The 15,358-nt window shown below is 51.3% G+C and overlaps 9 protein-coding genes across 9 annotated transcripts; 6 read left to right on the plus strand and 3 right to left on the minus strand.

The window, feature by feature from the left end:
- Positions 1-300: 300 nt before the first annotated feature.
- Positions 301-1,226, plus strand: AA0111_g8299 (hypothetical protein; the record flags this gene model as incomplete). The annotated part of the gene is made up of 2 exons (XM_028654730.1): positions 301-946; positions 1,003-1,226. 2 exons carry the CDS (start codon positions 301-303, stop codon positions 1,224-1,226), a joined length of 870 nt encoding a protein of 289 aa, XP_028504245.1.
- A 515-nt stretch (positions 1,227-1,741) lies between these two features.
- On the plus strand, positions 1,742-2,767 carry AA0111_g8300 (hypothetical protein; the record flags this gene model as incomplete). The annotated part of the gene is made up of 2 exons (XM_028654733.1): positions 1,742-1,885; positions 1,985-2,767. The coding sequence occupies 2 exons, from the start codon at positions 1,742-1,744 to the stop codon at positions 2,765-2,767; spliced, it is 927 nt and encodes a 308-aa protein (XP_028504115.1).
- Positions 2,768-3,343: 576 nt separating this feature from the next.
- On the plus strand, positions 3,344-4,373 carry AA0111_g8301 (hypothetical protein; the record flags this gene model as incomplete). The annotated part of the gene is made up of 3 exons (XM_028654734.1): positions 3,344-3,961; positions 4,012-4,071; positions 4,122-4,373. The coding sequence occupies 3 exons, from the start codon at positions 3,344-3,346 to the stop codon at positions 4,371-4,373; spliced, it is 930 nt and encodes a 309-aa protein (XP_028504114.1).
- A 681-nt stretch (positions 4,374-5,054) lies between these two features.
- AA0111_g8302 (hypothetical protein) lies at positions 5,055-7,018 on the plus strand (the record flags this gene model as incomplete). The annotated part of the gene is made up of 2 exons (XM_028654735.1): positions 5,055-5,858; positions 5,921-7,018. 2 exons carry the CDS (start codon positions 5,055-5,057, stop codon positions 7,016-7,018), a joined length of 1,902 nt encoding a protein of 633 aa, XP_028504117.1.
- Positions 7,019-7,427: 409 nt separating this feature from the next.
- Positions 7,428-8,396, minus strand: AA0111_g8303 (hypothetical protein; the record flags this gene model as incomplete). Its single annotated transcript, XM_028654736.1, has 1 exon — positions 7,428-8,396. One exon carries the CDS (start codon positions 8,394-8,396, stop codon positions 7,428-7,430), a length of 969 nt encoding a protein of 322 aa, XP_028504116.1.
- Positions 8,397-8,924: 528 nt separating this feature from the next.
- Positions 8,925-10,775, minus strand: AA0111_g8304 (hypothetical protein; the record flags this gene model as incomplete). The annotated part of the gene is made up of 1 exon (XM_028654737.1): positions 8,925-10,775. One exon carries the CDS (start codon positions 10,773-10,775, stop codon positions 8,925-8,927), a length of 1,851 nt encoding a protein of 616 aa, XP_028504119.1.
- Positions 10,776-10,938: 163 nt separating this feature from the next.
- AA0111_g8305 (hypothetical protein) lies at positions 10,939-11,253 on the plus strand (the record flags this gene model as incomplete). The annotated part of the gene is made up of 1 exon (XM_028654738.1): positions 10,939-11,253. One exon carries the CDS (start codon positions 10,939-10,941, stop codon positions 11,251-11,253), a length of 315 nt encoding a protein of 104 aa, XP_028504118.1.
- A 1,717-nt stretch (positions 11,254-12,970) lies between these two features.
- Positions 12,971-13,294, plus strand: AA0111_g8306 (hypothetical protein; the record flags this gene model as incomplete). Its single annotated transcript, XM_028654739.1, has 1 exon — positions 12,971-13,294. One exon carries the CDS (start codon positions 12,971-12,973, stop codon positions 13,292-13,294), a length of 324 nt encoding a protein of 107 aa, XP_028504121.1.
- A 205-nt stretch (positions 13,295-13,499) lies between these two features.
- Positions 13,500-14,529, minus strand: AA0111_g8307 (hypothetical protein; the record flags this gene model as incomplete). The annotated part of the gene is made up of 4 exons (XM_028654740.1): positions 13,500-13,699; positions 13,758-14,229; positions 14,309-14,409; positions 14,457-14,529. 4 exons carry the CDS (start codon positions 14,527-14,529, stop codon positions 13,500-13,502), a joined length of 846 nt encoding a protein of 281 aa, XP_028504120.1.
- Between the last annotated feature and the right edge of the window lie 829 nt (positions 14,530-15,358).

Genomic DNA, 15,358 nt, shown 5'->3' on the forward strand with positions numbered 1-15,358 from the left:
GTCGTCATGTTGGTGATGATTTCACATTATCGATAAGTCTTGGCGATGGGTTTCCCCTCTCAGCCCTACAGCCACGACCGGCTACTGCAACCGCCATGCATGTTTGTTCCAATGCAGCACGCCCAAGCCGGATGGCGGTCGCGGCTTTTGCTGTGTTACCCAGCCGTATCTGCCGTGCCTGCGGGCGCGGACAGACTTTTGCCATGGTGAGCGGAACTTTGTCATGGTGAAGGGAAACGAAGGTACCTGAGCTTGCCCTTCGCGCTCCAGCCCGCCATCTCCGCTGCGCTTGCCACCACAATGTCCGACTACGACCACGACTCCCCCCAAGACGACTCCTCCTCCCGCTTCGACTTTGGCCATCTGTTCGGCGACTACAGCGCATCCGTCGACCATCAGGAAGAACCACTCAGCGAGGCCGTGTACCGCGCCCCACCCGTCCCTTACTCCACCGGCTTCTTCGACCACATCCTCAACCCAGCCGGCCTCGACCACGGCCGCTACTCACCCTTCGCTTGGCGTCCATACAGTCCCTTCACCGCTGAAACCATCATGCCGCCCACCACGCGCGCACGTCCACAAGCCTCGCGTCCTGACCGTCTAGCGAATGGCTACGTTGACCTGACTAGCGCTCCCGATTCACCGCCGACAGGGACCGCGAGGAAGAGAGAATCGCCCACTCCAGGCCCGTCGGCCAAGCGGCAGAAGCGGGACGACGGGTCATCGGCTGGAGTCGACGACACGGGTGAGGAGGATGAGAAGGTTGAGAAGGTGGATGAGGTGGATCTGACGGAGCCGAGAAGTCCGCTACAAGAGGCATTGCAGAAACAACAGGCCGATGCTGTCAAGGCGCAGGCCAAGCCAGAAGAGACAGTCACCACGTTCAACTCGTTTAATTGTGTCATCTGCATGGATAATCCTACCGATCTTACTGCTACTGCTTGTGGTGGGTTTCCTTCTTCAACGCTGCATCGAGTGCGCCTGCTAATCTCAGAACTTCAGGCCACCTCTTCTGCCACACCTGCCTCATGGAAGCCCTCATCGCCGGCGAGAACCGTACCGGACCCCACGAAACGAAGCGCTCGCAATGTCCCGTCTGCCGAAAGAATATCAGCCGCAACAAAGCAACAGACGTCATACCTCTGCTGCTGAAGAAGGGCCTAGCGACACAGCCAAGGAAGAAAGTCGTTGCACCAGCTGCTGCGCCTGCGCCTAAAGTAGCCTGATTGCAAATGGAGTTTGCCATGCCTATCTTCTGCAAATATTTCATGCGGGGACGACTATATACTAAGCCATCTCTTGGTCGGCAAGGACACTGACCAAAGATATGCCAAAGGCGAGATCGGAGACACGATGTACGGAATGGGAGGACAACTACTGGGGTGGATGTGAGGGACGGTAGGAGAATGGTTATGGAAGATGGCAGAGGAGCATCATGGCATGATGGACTTGATATGCTAGCATGACGCATGCATAGTCCTGGAGCTCTGAATTTGGAGAGAAAACGAGGGAGCAGGAGAGTATACGAACGTACGCGAGGCTTAGGAGATAATTCGATAAGTCGGCTGTCTGCGGACTTGCATACCGCACTAGCGCTCTGACGATGACGTAGTGCAATAATCTACATTGCAGATGGAAGACATGTTGAGCCATTAGGTATTCCAACACCATACCTTGTCTGCTTTCTCACATCCACCTCAGCCCTCCAACGCCCACTACTATAGACACCCCATCGCCAATAATGTCAGACGCCAAACCTACTTCCTCCATTGCCATACTCGGCGCTGGCGATGTTGGCGCAACGATTGCGTATAGTCTCATCATGAACCCCGTCGCCGGCGACATTCTGCTCGTCGATCCCAAAGAAGAAGTCAGAGATGCACAGGTAATCCCAACCCCTTGAACTACGGCTGTTTCCAACTTGCTTTCTACTTTCGACCCGCCGTCGCTCTACATTCAATTCACAACTCACGCAAAATCTCAGGTAGCAGACCTTTCAGACGCAACCTTCCATGGAAACACCACCACGCGCGTAAGATCGGGGACGCACAAGGAGGCGGGACAGTGCGACATTGTCGTCATTGCAGCGGGCGCCAAGCAAAAAAAGGGCGAGAGCAGAACCGATCTCATCGGGCGCAACAAATCTATCTTGGAATCTGCAATTTCCGACATGAAGCCTTTCCGCGAGGATACCGTCTTGTTGCTCGTTGCCAATCCCGTCGACGTGCTTACTTATTTCGCGCAACAATACTCGGACTTGCCACGCCAGCAGGTCATTGGATCGGGAACGTTTCTCGATTCTGCGCGGCTGAGGGGCATTTTGGCGAAGAAGGCGGAGGTCGCGGCGAGTAGCATCGATGCCTATGTGCTGGGTGAACATGGGGAATCGCAGTTTGTTGCGTGGAGTCTAGCGAGCATCGGGGGTGTGCCCCTCTCGTCTGCTCTGTCTTCTCTTGATCGTGCAGCAGACAAGACGGCCATTGCAGACGAGACGAAGAACAAAGCCACGTCCATCATCGAGAACAAAGGTGCGACCAACTATGGTATCGGAGGCGTTGCGGCATCGATTTGTAAATCTATTCTCTTTGACGAGAAGATTGTGAGGCCGGTGAGCTACTACCAGGATGGACTGGGTGTGTGTCTTAGTATGCCGGCGGTTCTGGGTAGGGGTGGCATTGTGAGGAGTGTGCCGATGCCGCTTGATGGTGAGGAGAAGAGGTTGTTGGAGAAGAGTGCCAAGACGCTCAAGGAGGTTATCAATGCTTGAGGTTGGCGTGGAGAAGCCTTGTCGACGCGGATCCTACGTCCATCGAATCTAGCAGAGTCAGCGAATTCGTTCAAGCATTTCAACGACTGGGAAGTGTCTGAGAGGAGTGTGTACGTACTCAGAATATGTGGAGATTGACGCGTTCTCTCAAGAGGTAGATATGCAGCGGTATCTATCAATCGTCTCATGTTTGAACCTACCTGGCCAAGGCCTAAGTGAGCGACAACTTAGCTTGTGGCCCGTTACATACTAGACCTTCTAGCGGCAACGAGAGTTACGATGTTACGTTAAGGCTCCCCTCAGCTGAGGGAGCTGAGGAAAAAGCAAATTAAGTATCCTTAACTCTGATGACAGATAAAACAGTCACATGGCTGTACGAATCTACGTCGTATCCAGCGAGACTCTAGTCCCAGAAATCTTGAAGCAATCTTATTCTAAACACTCAGAACTGAACTTCTTACATCTTGCCAGTTGCATAGTCGAGGAGCAACATAACTCCGCGTAGAAATGACTGGAAATAACCAACTGGATGAGGTCTATGTTACGCAGATGAGATACCACGGGTACGGGAGAGCGATGTACAAACCAGTATCAACATCAAGTTTCCACCCCGGCACCGTTGGATACTTCGATAAGCTTGGCAACTGGAATCCTATCGCTGATCTCTCAGCCATTGACGCCCGTTGGCCAGAGACGTTCACACCACCTCCTTCGGACAAACTCGTTGTGGCACCAGTCGAGACTCAGACTTGGGGACCTAAGACTGGCAAGGAGACAAAATCTCGTTCGATTGAATTTCGTGAGAGTGTCTCTCTTACTGCTTTCACGGGAGTTCCACTGGAAGCAGGATCATGCTTCCGCATCGAATCAAGCGAATCGGAAGGGGCTGCTCTGTTGGTTGACGGAGTGGCTACACACCATCGGTATCACTATGAAGCGCCGTTTAAAGAGTGGATTAAAGAGAATGCAAAGTCCATTCTTAAGGAGAGGCCGGAAGTCAAAGACCACGATCTTTGGGTCGTCACGAGCACTTGGTCTGCTGCAGAAGCATCTATCAACTGCTGGAGTGGCACGAACAAAAGCGTAGACATTGGAATCAATGCCAAAGTTGCCGAGATCGGCGAGGTGGCTCCTAATGTTGGCTGGCACCATGCTGGTGAATCTGAGGGATGGATACGAGTCAAAGGAGACGAGGTAAGTCTGGATCGTGCTTATTTTGAACTCAGTGCTTACCTCTGTTTTAGAAGGATGGACAGAAAGTAGTGTTTTTCGGAGGTCTACGATTTAAGTGGTATTTTCTTCTGGTGAGAATAACCGTTTGCTTTCAATTCTACCATCGTGTTGATACATTCAGGGTATGAGATTCACGAGAAGTGCAAAGAAGGAGTCACCTTTTCTTGTCAAATTCGTACCTAATGAGCCTGATGATGAAGATTACAATGCGAAGAACGAGGTTGCACTCATCTGCGAAGAAGAGCTTGAGAGCGAGGCACTACGACAAACACCAGCTTCACTATCCCAGGAAAACAAGGAGGAGAAGGATGATAATAAGCCTAAGTCTAAGCCTAAGGGTAAGGGTAAGAATATGGGTAAGGGTAAGGTCTAATGAATGTCAGGATGCGGCTTAGGGTCAGGGCGGGGTTGCGACAAAAGTCTTCAACTGTTCAGCATATTATCGTAGAGGATAGCTGTGCGATCCTAACGGTCTAATTTGTTTTTAGAATAGATTATAGTCAATTTGCATCCTATAGCGTACTGTTCGTCATCTTTGGATAGTTCATCATGTCCTTTTGTGAAATGGGACATGGTCGTCATACGAAGTAAAAATCCAATGTTTTTGTGAAAATGCAAAGGAAATTGGCTGATAACCGTGCCATCTCCTGCGCTTCTCTTCCTCCAAAGAAAAAAAAAGTGCTTGTATGCGCGAATGATAAACAGATCTCGTTACTTCCACAGTAAGTACAGATATTGATTGGAAGCGATCAACGAGTGTGAACCGCCTCGGCTATTTCACCCCCGCATTCCAACAACTCGTGTCTCATCTCCGTGCGACGACTCCACACCATCAGCTCATTATGCCGAAACCCCGAAACTACTCTTGATGGCTTCTGCGAGTTCATCGGCGCGTCCAACATCGAATGCACGGCAAAAACATGTCACTACTGCTTGTTTGAGCTGTCGAACGCGCAAGATCAAATGCGACGCTGCCAGCCCGTCATGCAGCAACTGTATTCTATATGCTCAACGATGCGTGTACCAACATGGCCTCGACAAGCGGAAAGTTCCTATGAAGGAGCGACTTGTCGCTGCAGAAACATATGCAAAGCAGCTGGAGGAATTACTCCAGGCAAACGGGATCCCGCTTCCGAGCGAGACGAATCATTCCACTCCATGGGCGGCGCTTCCAGGTCCAGCGACCAATCCAGAGTATAACTTAGCCAGTCCAGTGACCCCGTCCAACCGAGATCTTTCTGTGGCTCGAGAGACGCCGTCAATGACAACGCTTGACACTCCTCAGACTGACAGCTCTTCACCCCTGGTCGACCAGCTAACTGGTAGTCTGGGATCTCTCAGGCTTGCCGAGGACGGCCAGCTCAGGTTCTATGGCGCTACGTCCAACCTCCATTTACTCGTTTCGGGGACCCGCGCGACAACCAACACAAGAACAGCAGTCAGCCGGGTAGGGGTTCAAGCCACGCTGGACGCTGCTGGCGTTGGACATCTCGTGGATGCAGAGTTCGAAGATCATCTCATCAAGCTGTACTTTTGTTGGGAAGACCCGAGTATCCATCTTGTGCAGGAAGACCTGTTCTATCGCGAGCGACGCAAGTGCAAATCGGGTGACTACGTGAGCAAGCTTTACTCCGAGGTGCTCGTCAACTCCATGTGCGCTGTCGGAGCATCGTTGACTTCTAGGCATTGCGTGGAGCTCCCCGAACCATTAGTTGACTTCTTTGCGTCGCGTGCGCGCGCACTGCTCGACGTTGAGTTGGACTCCCCCACATTATCGACGGTGCAGTCTCTTGCCATTTTGAGTGGGGTGAAATCGATTCGCACTCTTGATGCTCGTGGCTGGCTTTACAGCGGCATGGTGAGTTATTGCCGTAAGAAATACACGTAAGACATACACTGATTCCATACACGTACCCTTAGGCAGTACGGCTGGCCACCGATCTCGGTCTGCATCTAGACAATCAAGTTTATGTAGACGCTGGTATCATCGATGCGGAAGAGGCGAGTTTGCAGAGAGTAGTGTTTTGGGGTGCTTTCATCCATGAACGAATGTGGTCCTTGTATCTTGGTCGACCGGTTTCACTCGACGAGCATGCCATTACCACACCGCCTTGCGTTGCCAAGGTCGGCGAGCAAAAGCTGTGGCGACCCTACATTGACGAGTACGCGGATTTTGATTTCCCGGCTTTGGTCGATCCGATTGATGAATTGCACAGAAACAATGCAACGCTCTGCGCCAAGATGGCTCGTATCCGGGATACTCTGTATTCTGACTCTGTCGTCTCAGTGCTTGGTGCTCAGCAGCTTCACGACTTTGCTTCGGGTATGCGAGCCGAGCTTGCACAGTGGCATAAGGACTTGCCAGAGTCTTTGAAAGTTGATCTGGCGTCGGTTTCATCCTTCTACGTCCCGCACGTGCTGCAACTTCACATGCAATACCACACCGTCATGATCATTGCCAATCGTCCATTCTTTACTGCCACTACGGCGAACCTGCCCGACGTTGCTTTCTCGGATCCGATGGTCGGCCCACCAACATGTACCGACTCAGCCAGAGCGATAGCCAAGCTACTTCAAATCTACCGAAGGCTATACAGCTTCCGACGCATCAACATCCAGGCAGTCCATCTCGTCTTCACAGCAAGCTTGATTCATGTGCTGAATGCCTGCGAGGCAGCGGCACCGTCCTTGAGGAATTCAGCGTGGAAGGACTTGGAAGTTTGCCAGCAAGCCCTTTGCGACTTATCAGAGGGCTATCATAGTGCGACGCGGGCCCGTGAAGTGGTCACTGGGATACAGAATGAACTCTTGCGAGCAAAGCGTGAGAGCATGAAGCGAAGTGCTGCACACGGAGCAGGGTCGGAGAGCAACCCGACCCGAGCGAAGCGGCGTCGCTCATCTGCATGGGAGCAGCCTACAGGACCAGCTGCGGATCATGGTCATGATGATACCATATTGGATCCAGCACTCAACGTCATCGACTCGATCTTCTGGTCGGAATGGACCAGATTAAGTTAAAGAGTGCAGCCAGATACATGGTGGTACTACCTCCTGTTGAAACCTCTTTCACGTTCTCGAAGGTATATAAAACAGGGCACGACAAGCCTCGAAAGGCTCATTCCTAGGAAATATGCGAAGTAGGAGTAAAGCACCATCAGTATTCTTAGCCTTTGGCCTAACTTGACATTTGACTAGCGCGTGGGATAGCTAGTATTTGAATACTGTCCGTCATGGTTGAAGCTGCCTCCAGTTGCTAACACCCGGCCCACACTTTGCTTTTGCGCGCCCTGTCCTCACACGCGTTGCATCGAGTGTGGTCATGACGGACCGATATCACCAAGCACCCTCTGCAACCGTACAAGCACGTAAATTGAAACAGTTACTGCGTAGGGCTATTCATCGCAAATGGAAGGAGCCAACCAATGCGCTACAAATTCGAGTCCACATCCAACGCAAGTCCGTGCCCTCCTTCAGCCTTTGGCTTGTGGTTTGGATTATCATAGCCCCAGTACTCATAGTACTGATCCGCGGCGGGGAGCTCCTTGATACCCGGCTTGCCCACCTCCGGCATCTTCATGACCTCAACATACTTGTCCATATCGATTGTGTTGGCCTTGCGCCACTCCGTCAAGCCCTCAAAGTCAACGCACTTCTTGTTAATCGACATATCGGGGAAGGGATACTCTTGCGTCTCTACCCAATGCAAAGGAATCAAATCGAGATTTGCGTTGCACTGGATGCTTTGGAGAAGGATGTCGATGCAGTGGTTGATGTGAATCTCGCGTTGCTTGACGGTGTGTGCCCGTGCCATGCTGAGGTTGTAATAGTCGCCGTATACGATTCGCCGTAGGGAGTTCAGACAGTGGACTTGATGGTATACATCGAATATTGAGGCGTAAGCATCGTCTCCTAGGCCCCAGACGTCGTCTTCCAGCTTTGCCGCTGTCGAGGGATCGACGCCCATCTTCCTGAGCTCTTCGCGCGACACTGGGTAGACGCGTGTCAGTTCCCATTCTTCCCAGACAGCATCAGATTCGGGGTCGGGTTGTTTTCTTGCGATGGAACCTCCGTCTCGCGATGGGAAGAGCGTTCCGTTGATCTTCCTTGTTGTGGGCTTCAGATCGAACTCGGCCAACACAGGGCTGTATGGGGTGATTTGATGATAATCTCCGTTGAGTCCATGATGATGGCTGTGAAAGGTTCTGGAAAAGAGCAAGACTGAGACTACCAAAACGACCAGATTTAGCACTGTGATGACCACCACAGCTTTCCAGGATACTTTCGTCTGCCCGCCACCCCGAACTGTTCGAGCCTTCTCTGCATCCAGGTCAGATGTATACTCCAGACTCTCATCTGACGCCAAGGTCTTGTAAGCGAAGTTTGGGAACAGATGCATTGTGCAGTACAATCGCGCAAGTGTGTTGTTGAGTTGTGGTGAAGATGGAAGGTTCCAAAGCCCGACCTCGGAGATTCCACGACTGCTACCCAGCAATAATGGACGGCACACTAGAATCGATCTATGCAGGCATTTACTGGCAACACTCACGCCAACTGGCTGTTCTAGTTGGTAGATCGGCGGTCGTTCGAGTACCTTCCTTGTCGAGACAAACGGTGCGGGCTACAATGGCGACATCACACCACAAAATCGAGCAAGCCAACCTCCTCCTCCGAGGCTTGCTGGAATAAATCTTAGACCAAGTGAGGCATCCCATACTAACGCGTCATACAGCCCTGGACAGATAAGCTAGGCCACCTAGTGTTCGGCCACCCTACAGTAGCGGGTCACTCAACGCCCCGGGCCACTCAACGCCCGGGCAACAACACAACAGCTTCATGAGTATTGCAGCTGTAACGCCTCAACAAAACGTGATAAAATTGCGCAGAAGTGGATTTATACTATATAATAGCCTGCGAAGACTTTGCGCTAGTCTAAATCTTTTTTTGGGCGGCGGATTACCCGCGTTTTGGTGGTTTTTGGTGGAACTGGTTGTGCAGCCACCTGGGCACCTACAGAAGCTGTACCACCCACAACACCTTTCTGACGCTTTGTAGCTGGCTGGTGAGCTGTTGAAGCTTTGCGCTTACCCTTTTGGGATAATTTTATAAGCTTTTTAGTGTTGTTGATGAGCTCACGGTGTTGTTTCTTGGCCAGCTTTTCAGCCTCCTCCTTCCTCTTCTCCTCCGCCCGTCTCTCCCGCTCTACACGCTTCACAGCTTTGAGTTGAGCCTCACAATCGCGTGCTGCCTTCTTGATCTCGGCTTGCTTGGCTTTTTGAAGCTTTTCAAGCTCGGCTTGTTGTTGTTGTGATGCCCGACGATCGCGAGCTCGTTGTACACTCCTGGGCGACCATATTTTGGCTCCCCCATGGTAAACCTCGTCCTCATCAAGCTGGAGGGTGAATGACTGCTTTGGTCGCCTCTCCTTGATGGCTAGGGACTGCCTGAGACCCCTGACCTCCTCTTGGAGTATACTGTTTTGAGCTGAGATGTGGCACAAGCTTCGTTGAAGCTTCTTGACGTCCTTACTGCCCTGATCCTTCACCTCACGGCGTACGATTGATTTGAGCTTGAGCCAATCGCTCCCCGATAGTACTGAGTTGCTGCTGTCAGAGTCTGAAGCTTGCTTGGCAAACTTCTCGAGTACAACGTCTGGGTTGGCTGGGTATATACCAGTGGCTTCAAACGACTTCTTGATGAGTGGAGGTTTAAACACGTTACCCCAAGCCCTCCAGAAGAGCGGGAAGAAGTCTCCCTTGGTTAAATTGAGTAACCCCTGGCTGTCCTGGAGGTATCCCATCAACTGAGTTGAGTAAGCGTTCGAGAGGGGTTTGAACATACAAACGTCGAGGGGTTGAAGCGTATGAGTAGCGTGAGGGGGTAATACAAACAAGAGGATCTTGTTGTCGTTACAATACTCAATAAAATCCATGGTTACGTGGGATCCGTGGCCGTCAAGGAGTAGTAATCGATACCCAGTTGAAGCATGCCGTCTGGTTTCTCTCTCAAACACCTGTTTGAGCCACGATAACCCAATATCGTTGTTGGTCCAGCCAGAGGGTGATGACGTAGTAAATACTGAGTGTTCTCCTGCTTGTATAGCATCAACCCAGCTCGATTGAACAGCTCCGTTGGCTCCCTGGAAGATGAGAGTTGGACTCAAAGCGTTACCGTCCGAACAAATACAAGCCACTACCGTTATCCACTCGCTGGAGCCATCTTCAAGGGGTTGCCTTACCCCTTTTGACTCGTACAGCTTCTTATCGAATACACGATTTGTTCTGCCAACCCGGCCAAGTTGAAACCCCTTTTCGTCTATATTGAATATATGTGTTGGTTGGACGTTGTACTCCTCTATTTTTTCATGTAACAGCTTAAAGTACAAGCTGTACTTGGGTCCTGAATCAGCTTTGGTCCGCTCCTTGGCCATGGCTTTGCCTGAGCGAGAGATGAGATGGTTGGGATGACGGCGGAGGAACCGTTTAACCCAGGTTTCGGAGACCGGTTTGCCAGCCAACTGGCTGGCAAACTGCTGTACCATTACTTTTGTAGGCGGCAAACGTCTCTCGGTAAGCGTTTCGATATATCGTACAAGCTCGGCTTCGCGTTCTGGGTGTAGGGATCGATGGGAGACCCCGCGCTGGTCGTGCACACCCTGGTGCCTTCGAGCGAGCGTACTGCGCTCAACACCGAACTGGGCAGCAACCTTTGTGTACGAGAAATCATCTCCTGGCTCGTGCGATTTGATATATTCAATCGCTTCTTGAATCGGATCCATATTGGTGGAGTTGTGACGCGTTGAAATTTTGTTGTTATGGTGTTGGGGCGGGGCGTTGAGTGGCCCGGGGCGTTGAGTGACCCGCTACTGTAGTGCTCGGCCACCCAATCGAGATCGCGACAATCTTTTTGAAGCCGTGCAACTCAACCAAAACTCTATTAAAATGGATAATCGTGAAGTTGCAATCCAAAACGCTATCCGCGATCTTAATGCTGGTGTTTTTACAAGTCAGCGAGCTGCCTGTCAGGCCTGGGGCGTCCCTCGCTTAACTCTACAAGGCCGTCTCGCTGGTCGCGCGCCCAACGCGATAGCTCATCATCAACAGCAGCGATTAACTCCGGAGCAAGAGGAGTTTCTTGTTCAGTGGATTTTAGATGAGGATCTTCGCGCTCAGCCTCCAGCGCACTCCCGTGTACGAGAGATAGCGATCCAGATCCTTCACATGAACGGCGATTACGAACCTCTCAGTCACAACTAGGTCTCCTCCTTCCTCCAGCGCAACCCACGCGTCCACAGCGTCGTCGGCCGATCGATTGAAGCTTCCCGGGCTGAGGCAGCGAGCCCTAAGCTAATTAGAACATTCCTAGAGCTCGTAGAAGCGACGAGACTCCGGCTAGGTATACAGCTCCACAATATATACAACATAGACGAGACTAGAATCGCAATTGGCGTATGTAATAACACTAGAGTCCTTGCTTCTACTTATAAGCGTAAGGCTTACGTTAAGTCTCTAGAGAACCGAGAGTGGATTACAATCGTCGAGTGTGTATCAGCTAATAGGCGTACGCTCCGCCCGCTCGTAATCTTCAAAGGACAGCGCGTCCTTACGAGCTGGTTTGATAGAGCTATACCAGACTAGCTATACACAACTTCGGATAACGGCTGGACGAGCAATAGCACTAGTTTAGAGTAGTTACAACGCGTCTTTATCGCAGAAACTTCATGTACGCCACTACGCAATCGCTTGCTTATCCTCGATGGCCACGGCTCCTATAACAATATCGACTTTATGTAGGAGTGCTACCAACAGCGTATATACGTCTTGTACCTACCTGCCCACTCCTCCTATATTCTGCAGCCGCTTGATCTCTCACCGTTCGGCGCAGTTAAGAAGAGCTATCGCCAACAAGTACGCGCTCTTGCTGCGATTAGCGACGCTGCTCCTGTTAGGAAACAACACTTTATTAGTCTATACCATGAAGCTCGACAGCGTGGCTTATCAGAGCGAGTAATACGGGCTAGGTGGCGAGCTTCAGGAATCGCTCCATACAACCCAGAACTGGTGCTTCAGTCGTCGCAGCTACAGACTCGGCCAGCAACTCCACCACCTCGCGCACAGCCAACATACAGCGGGGAGACTGTTATAACTACTCCTCGACGGTCTCAGGACTTGTACAAGCAACAACAGCAGCTTGGGCAGTCAGAGCAGCTGTTGCGAGCAACGCGAGTATTGCTTAGCAAGGCAGGCAAGGCGCTAGCAGCAGCAAATACTCTCAACGCCGCTCTCTATACAGAAAATTTAAAGCTACAGCGTCAAGCTAATCAATTAAAGATTAAGAAGCCAAAAAAGCGCGTCCATCCAGAGCTAAATAAGCGCTTTGTTAACGTTAAAGCTATTAAAGCAGCTATGGACGCCGCGGCTGCTTCAGCAGCCCAAAAGACTAGGAAACAGACTAGAGGAGCGGCTTAAAAAGCACCTACACAGTCTCACGATATTCCATATAGTTCTATGTGTAATCAGTGGCAATTATAACTTGTTTTAGTCGAATTGCACGGCTTCAAAAAGATTGTCGCGATCTAGATTGGGTGGCCGAGCACTAGGGTGGCCGAACACTAGGTGGCCTAGCTTAAGCATTTCTGGCGCCGGCCCGTTGCGATTGGCGAAGCTTGGCTCTGGCTCGGTCTGGGGAAGCTACGTCCTGCCTGATCGAGTTAGAAGGGATACGAAAACTAGTCATGACAGATACGCTATCATGGAGGCCTCGCATCTTTACATGCCTAATTGCTGGCCTTACCAACATGCCAATCAGGTGCTTGACCAAACTGCTAATGCTGACTATACTCTGCCGTGGATGGATACGCCCGCAGCATGGTATATAGCCAAAGCAATATCGCAGCCGACAGTGACAACGCGATCCCATCATCCTACCATCCATCGTTTGTCCCTATCTGCTACTATCTTCTCAGTCATCGACATGCGTTTCACCAACATCACCCTTGGCCTCGTGGCTTTCCTTACCGCTTCGGCTGTCGCAGCCCCAACTGCCAGCACCAACGACATCGCCAAGCGCATGCCAACCCCCGAGCAGTTTGAAGCCCTTGCCCCAGAAGAGAAGCGCGAAGCCTACAAGGCCATCTATCGTGCGACAAACATTATTGGAAAATCTGATGCCGAGAAGCGGGCTTTCGAGAAAATCTATCGCGCCACCAATATTATCGGCGCGTCGGATGCGGAGAAGCGCGATGCTGACAAGGCGATTTACCGCCCCTTTGAGTTTCGGGTTACCGATGAGGAATAGGTTCGTTGTTCGGATATGGTTGGGTGTAGGATTAGATGAAGACTCTGACCCGATCTAGATGAACAGACTATGACTTGTGTAATGGAGTAACATGACGGAAACGTGTTCGACAATCTATCTATAATGAATTATTGTTCTTGTCAAATCTTCAAAGTAACGTCTAAGGTCACTCTCGATGTGCTTGTTGCTACATAACGCGCCAGTATCAATACGTTGCGGGCAAGATACTCAAGCGCCCACCGTCGGTCAGTAAGACATTGCCATTGATATACGCTCCAGCTCTGCTAGTGAGGAAGAGCAGTGCGCCCGCCATGTCTTTGATATCGCCAGCCCTTTGCTCGGGTATAAAGTCTCTCGGCCATTTGTCCTGCGTGAGCATACCTGCAGTCATTTCACTAGGATACACTACGATCATCAGCAAACAGGTAAGACAATATGTTTTTGGGAGGATATCTCGACTTACGTCCAGGTGCAAGGACATTTGAGCGGATATCATAAGGCACCAACGTCGTCGCTAATGCCTTCATTATGTGCACTGCTGCCACTTTAGAACCAGCATAGGCGTAACCAGCCATCGGAACACGATTGAAAGCGCCAGCGCTGCTGATGCATATGACCTGGCTTTTCTGCTCCACGTTTCCAGCCTTGTTGCCCTTGTCAAGCAACTCGAGAAAAGCGACGACTGTGAAGAAGGCGGCCGTGGTGTTGAGCGCAAATGTCTGCGTGAAGTCGTTCATATCCCAATTCCAGAGGTGATTGCGGAATTCGGCTAGCGACGCGCCTTTCTCCAAGCCCTTGAGAGTCGGGCCGGTGATGCCAGAGTTGGCTACGACAAGGTTGACGTAGCCGGATTTGGAAGCGATGTGGTCGACTGCTGCGGAGAGATCGGACTTGGATGTTACATCGGTTTGAAAATAGTTGATATTTCCATGTTTCTATACATGGGGTCATCAGTATATCTGTGGAGAGAGAGTTTCACATCTACATCAGTGCGGACACTGAGGCTATACATACCGCTGTGTTGGCTGCCTTCTCTAACACTTCTTGTCGTCGACCCAGGATATAGACAATCGCACCATTTGCCTCTAGTGCTTGCGCGATCATCAACCCAATGCCTGCTGGCCGTCAGCTAACTGTTGGTCCTGATCCGCACTATGTTCACCTGTTCCGCCGCCCGTGATGACTGCCACGAGCCCGTTGACGCTGAACAAAGTACCACTGTCGAGATCCGCCATATTGTGAAAAACCTATATTACTCCGACGGATTCAAGCTGCTGGTTTCAGCCTTATGTAGAGGATATGTTGCTTGCGCGAATGCTTTAGGTTTCGGGGGGAGATAGTAAAGCTCCGCAGGCTGACAATGACGTGCTCATGCTCACAGGTCGAAGTTGATGTACGATTGCGCCGGTTGTACGGCCGGCGAATGCCCCGCCCTAACGCAATTGGGTTCGTAAAAGGCCTGAGATTAGCCGCAATCAGTCACCAGAAGTTGTGCAATGTGATGATCTGGTCAGAGAAGCAGCTTCAGTGCTCTTGCAGTGTTCATGTGTATGCGCGAGAGCATCATATCCCACAGAGAGTTCGATAACTACTAGGGCTTGGAGTGGTCCGTCGACGGTTCCGCTGGCGCGATGCCATCTTCACAACGGTACCTGGGTATGGAGGTCGTCTTCGTGGAACAGCAGTGTCCCAACAGGCAATATTGAGATTCTGCGACAGGTTCACTCAGCGGCATCTGTATCTAGGTAGGCTGCGCGATCGTGAAGGACGATATAGTGAGGAGACCTCTCCTGGTGTAATTCGGATGGCTTGTCGCAATGTATAATCTCAGTTGTGGAATTCCTGCGTCGCATCCGAAGAGAATATTGAAAGACCTGACACATTCATGTCAAAGGCCAGGTTGGAAGGACGAAAGGGTGCGAACCTCGGAAGCAACCCGCAGTCGTGCTAGTACCGTGTGGGGTAATTAGCGGCATACCTCAATGGGCAAATGCGGGGGTCGTTGGCTAGTCGGACCAATGCAACACCGAGCTGTCCCCCATGAGAAATAAACATCTTGGAAAC

Source organism: Alternaria arborescens (genome assembly GCF_004154835.1).
Source record: "Alternaria arborescens strain FERA 675 chromosome Unknown contig_20, whole genome shotgun sequence".
In the NCBI taxonomy this organism is placed as follows: domain Eukaryota; kingdom Fungi; phylum Ascomycota; class Dothideomycetes; order Pleosporales; family Pleosporaceae; genus Alternaria; species Alternaria arborescens.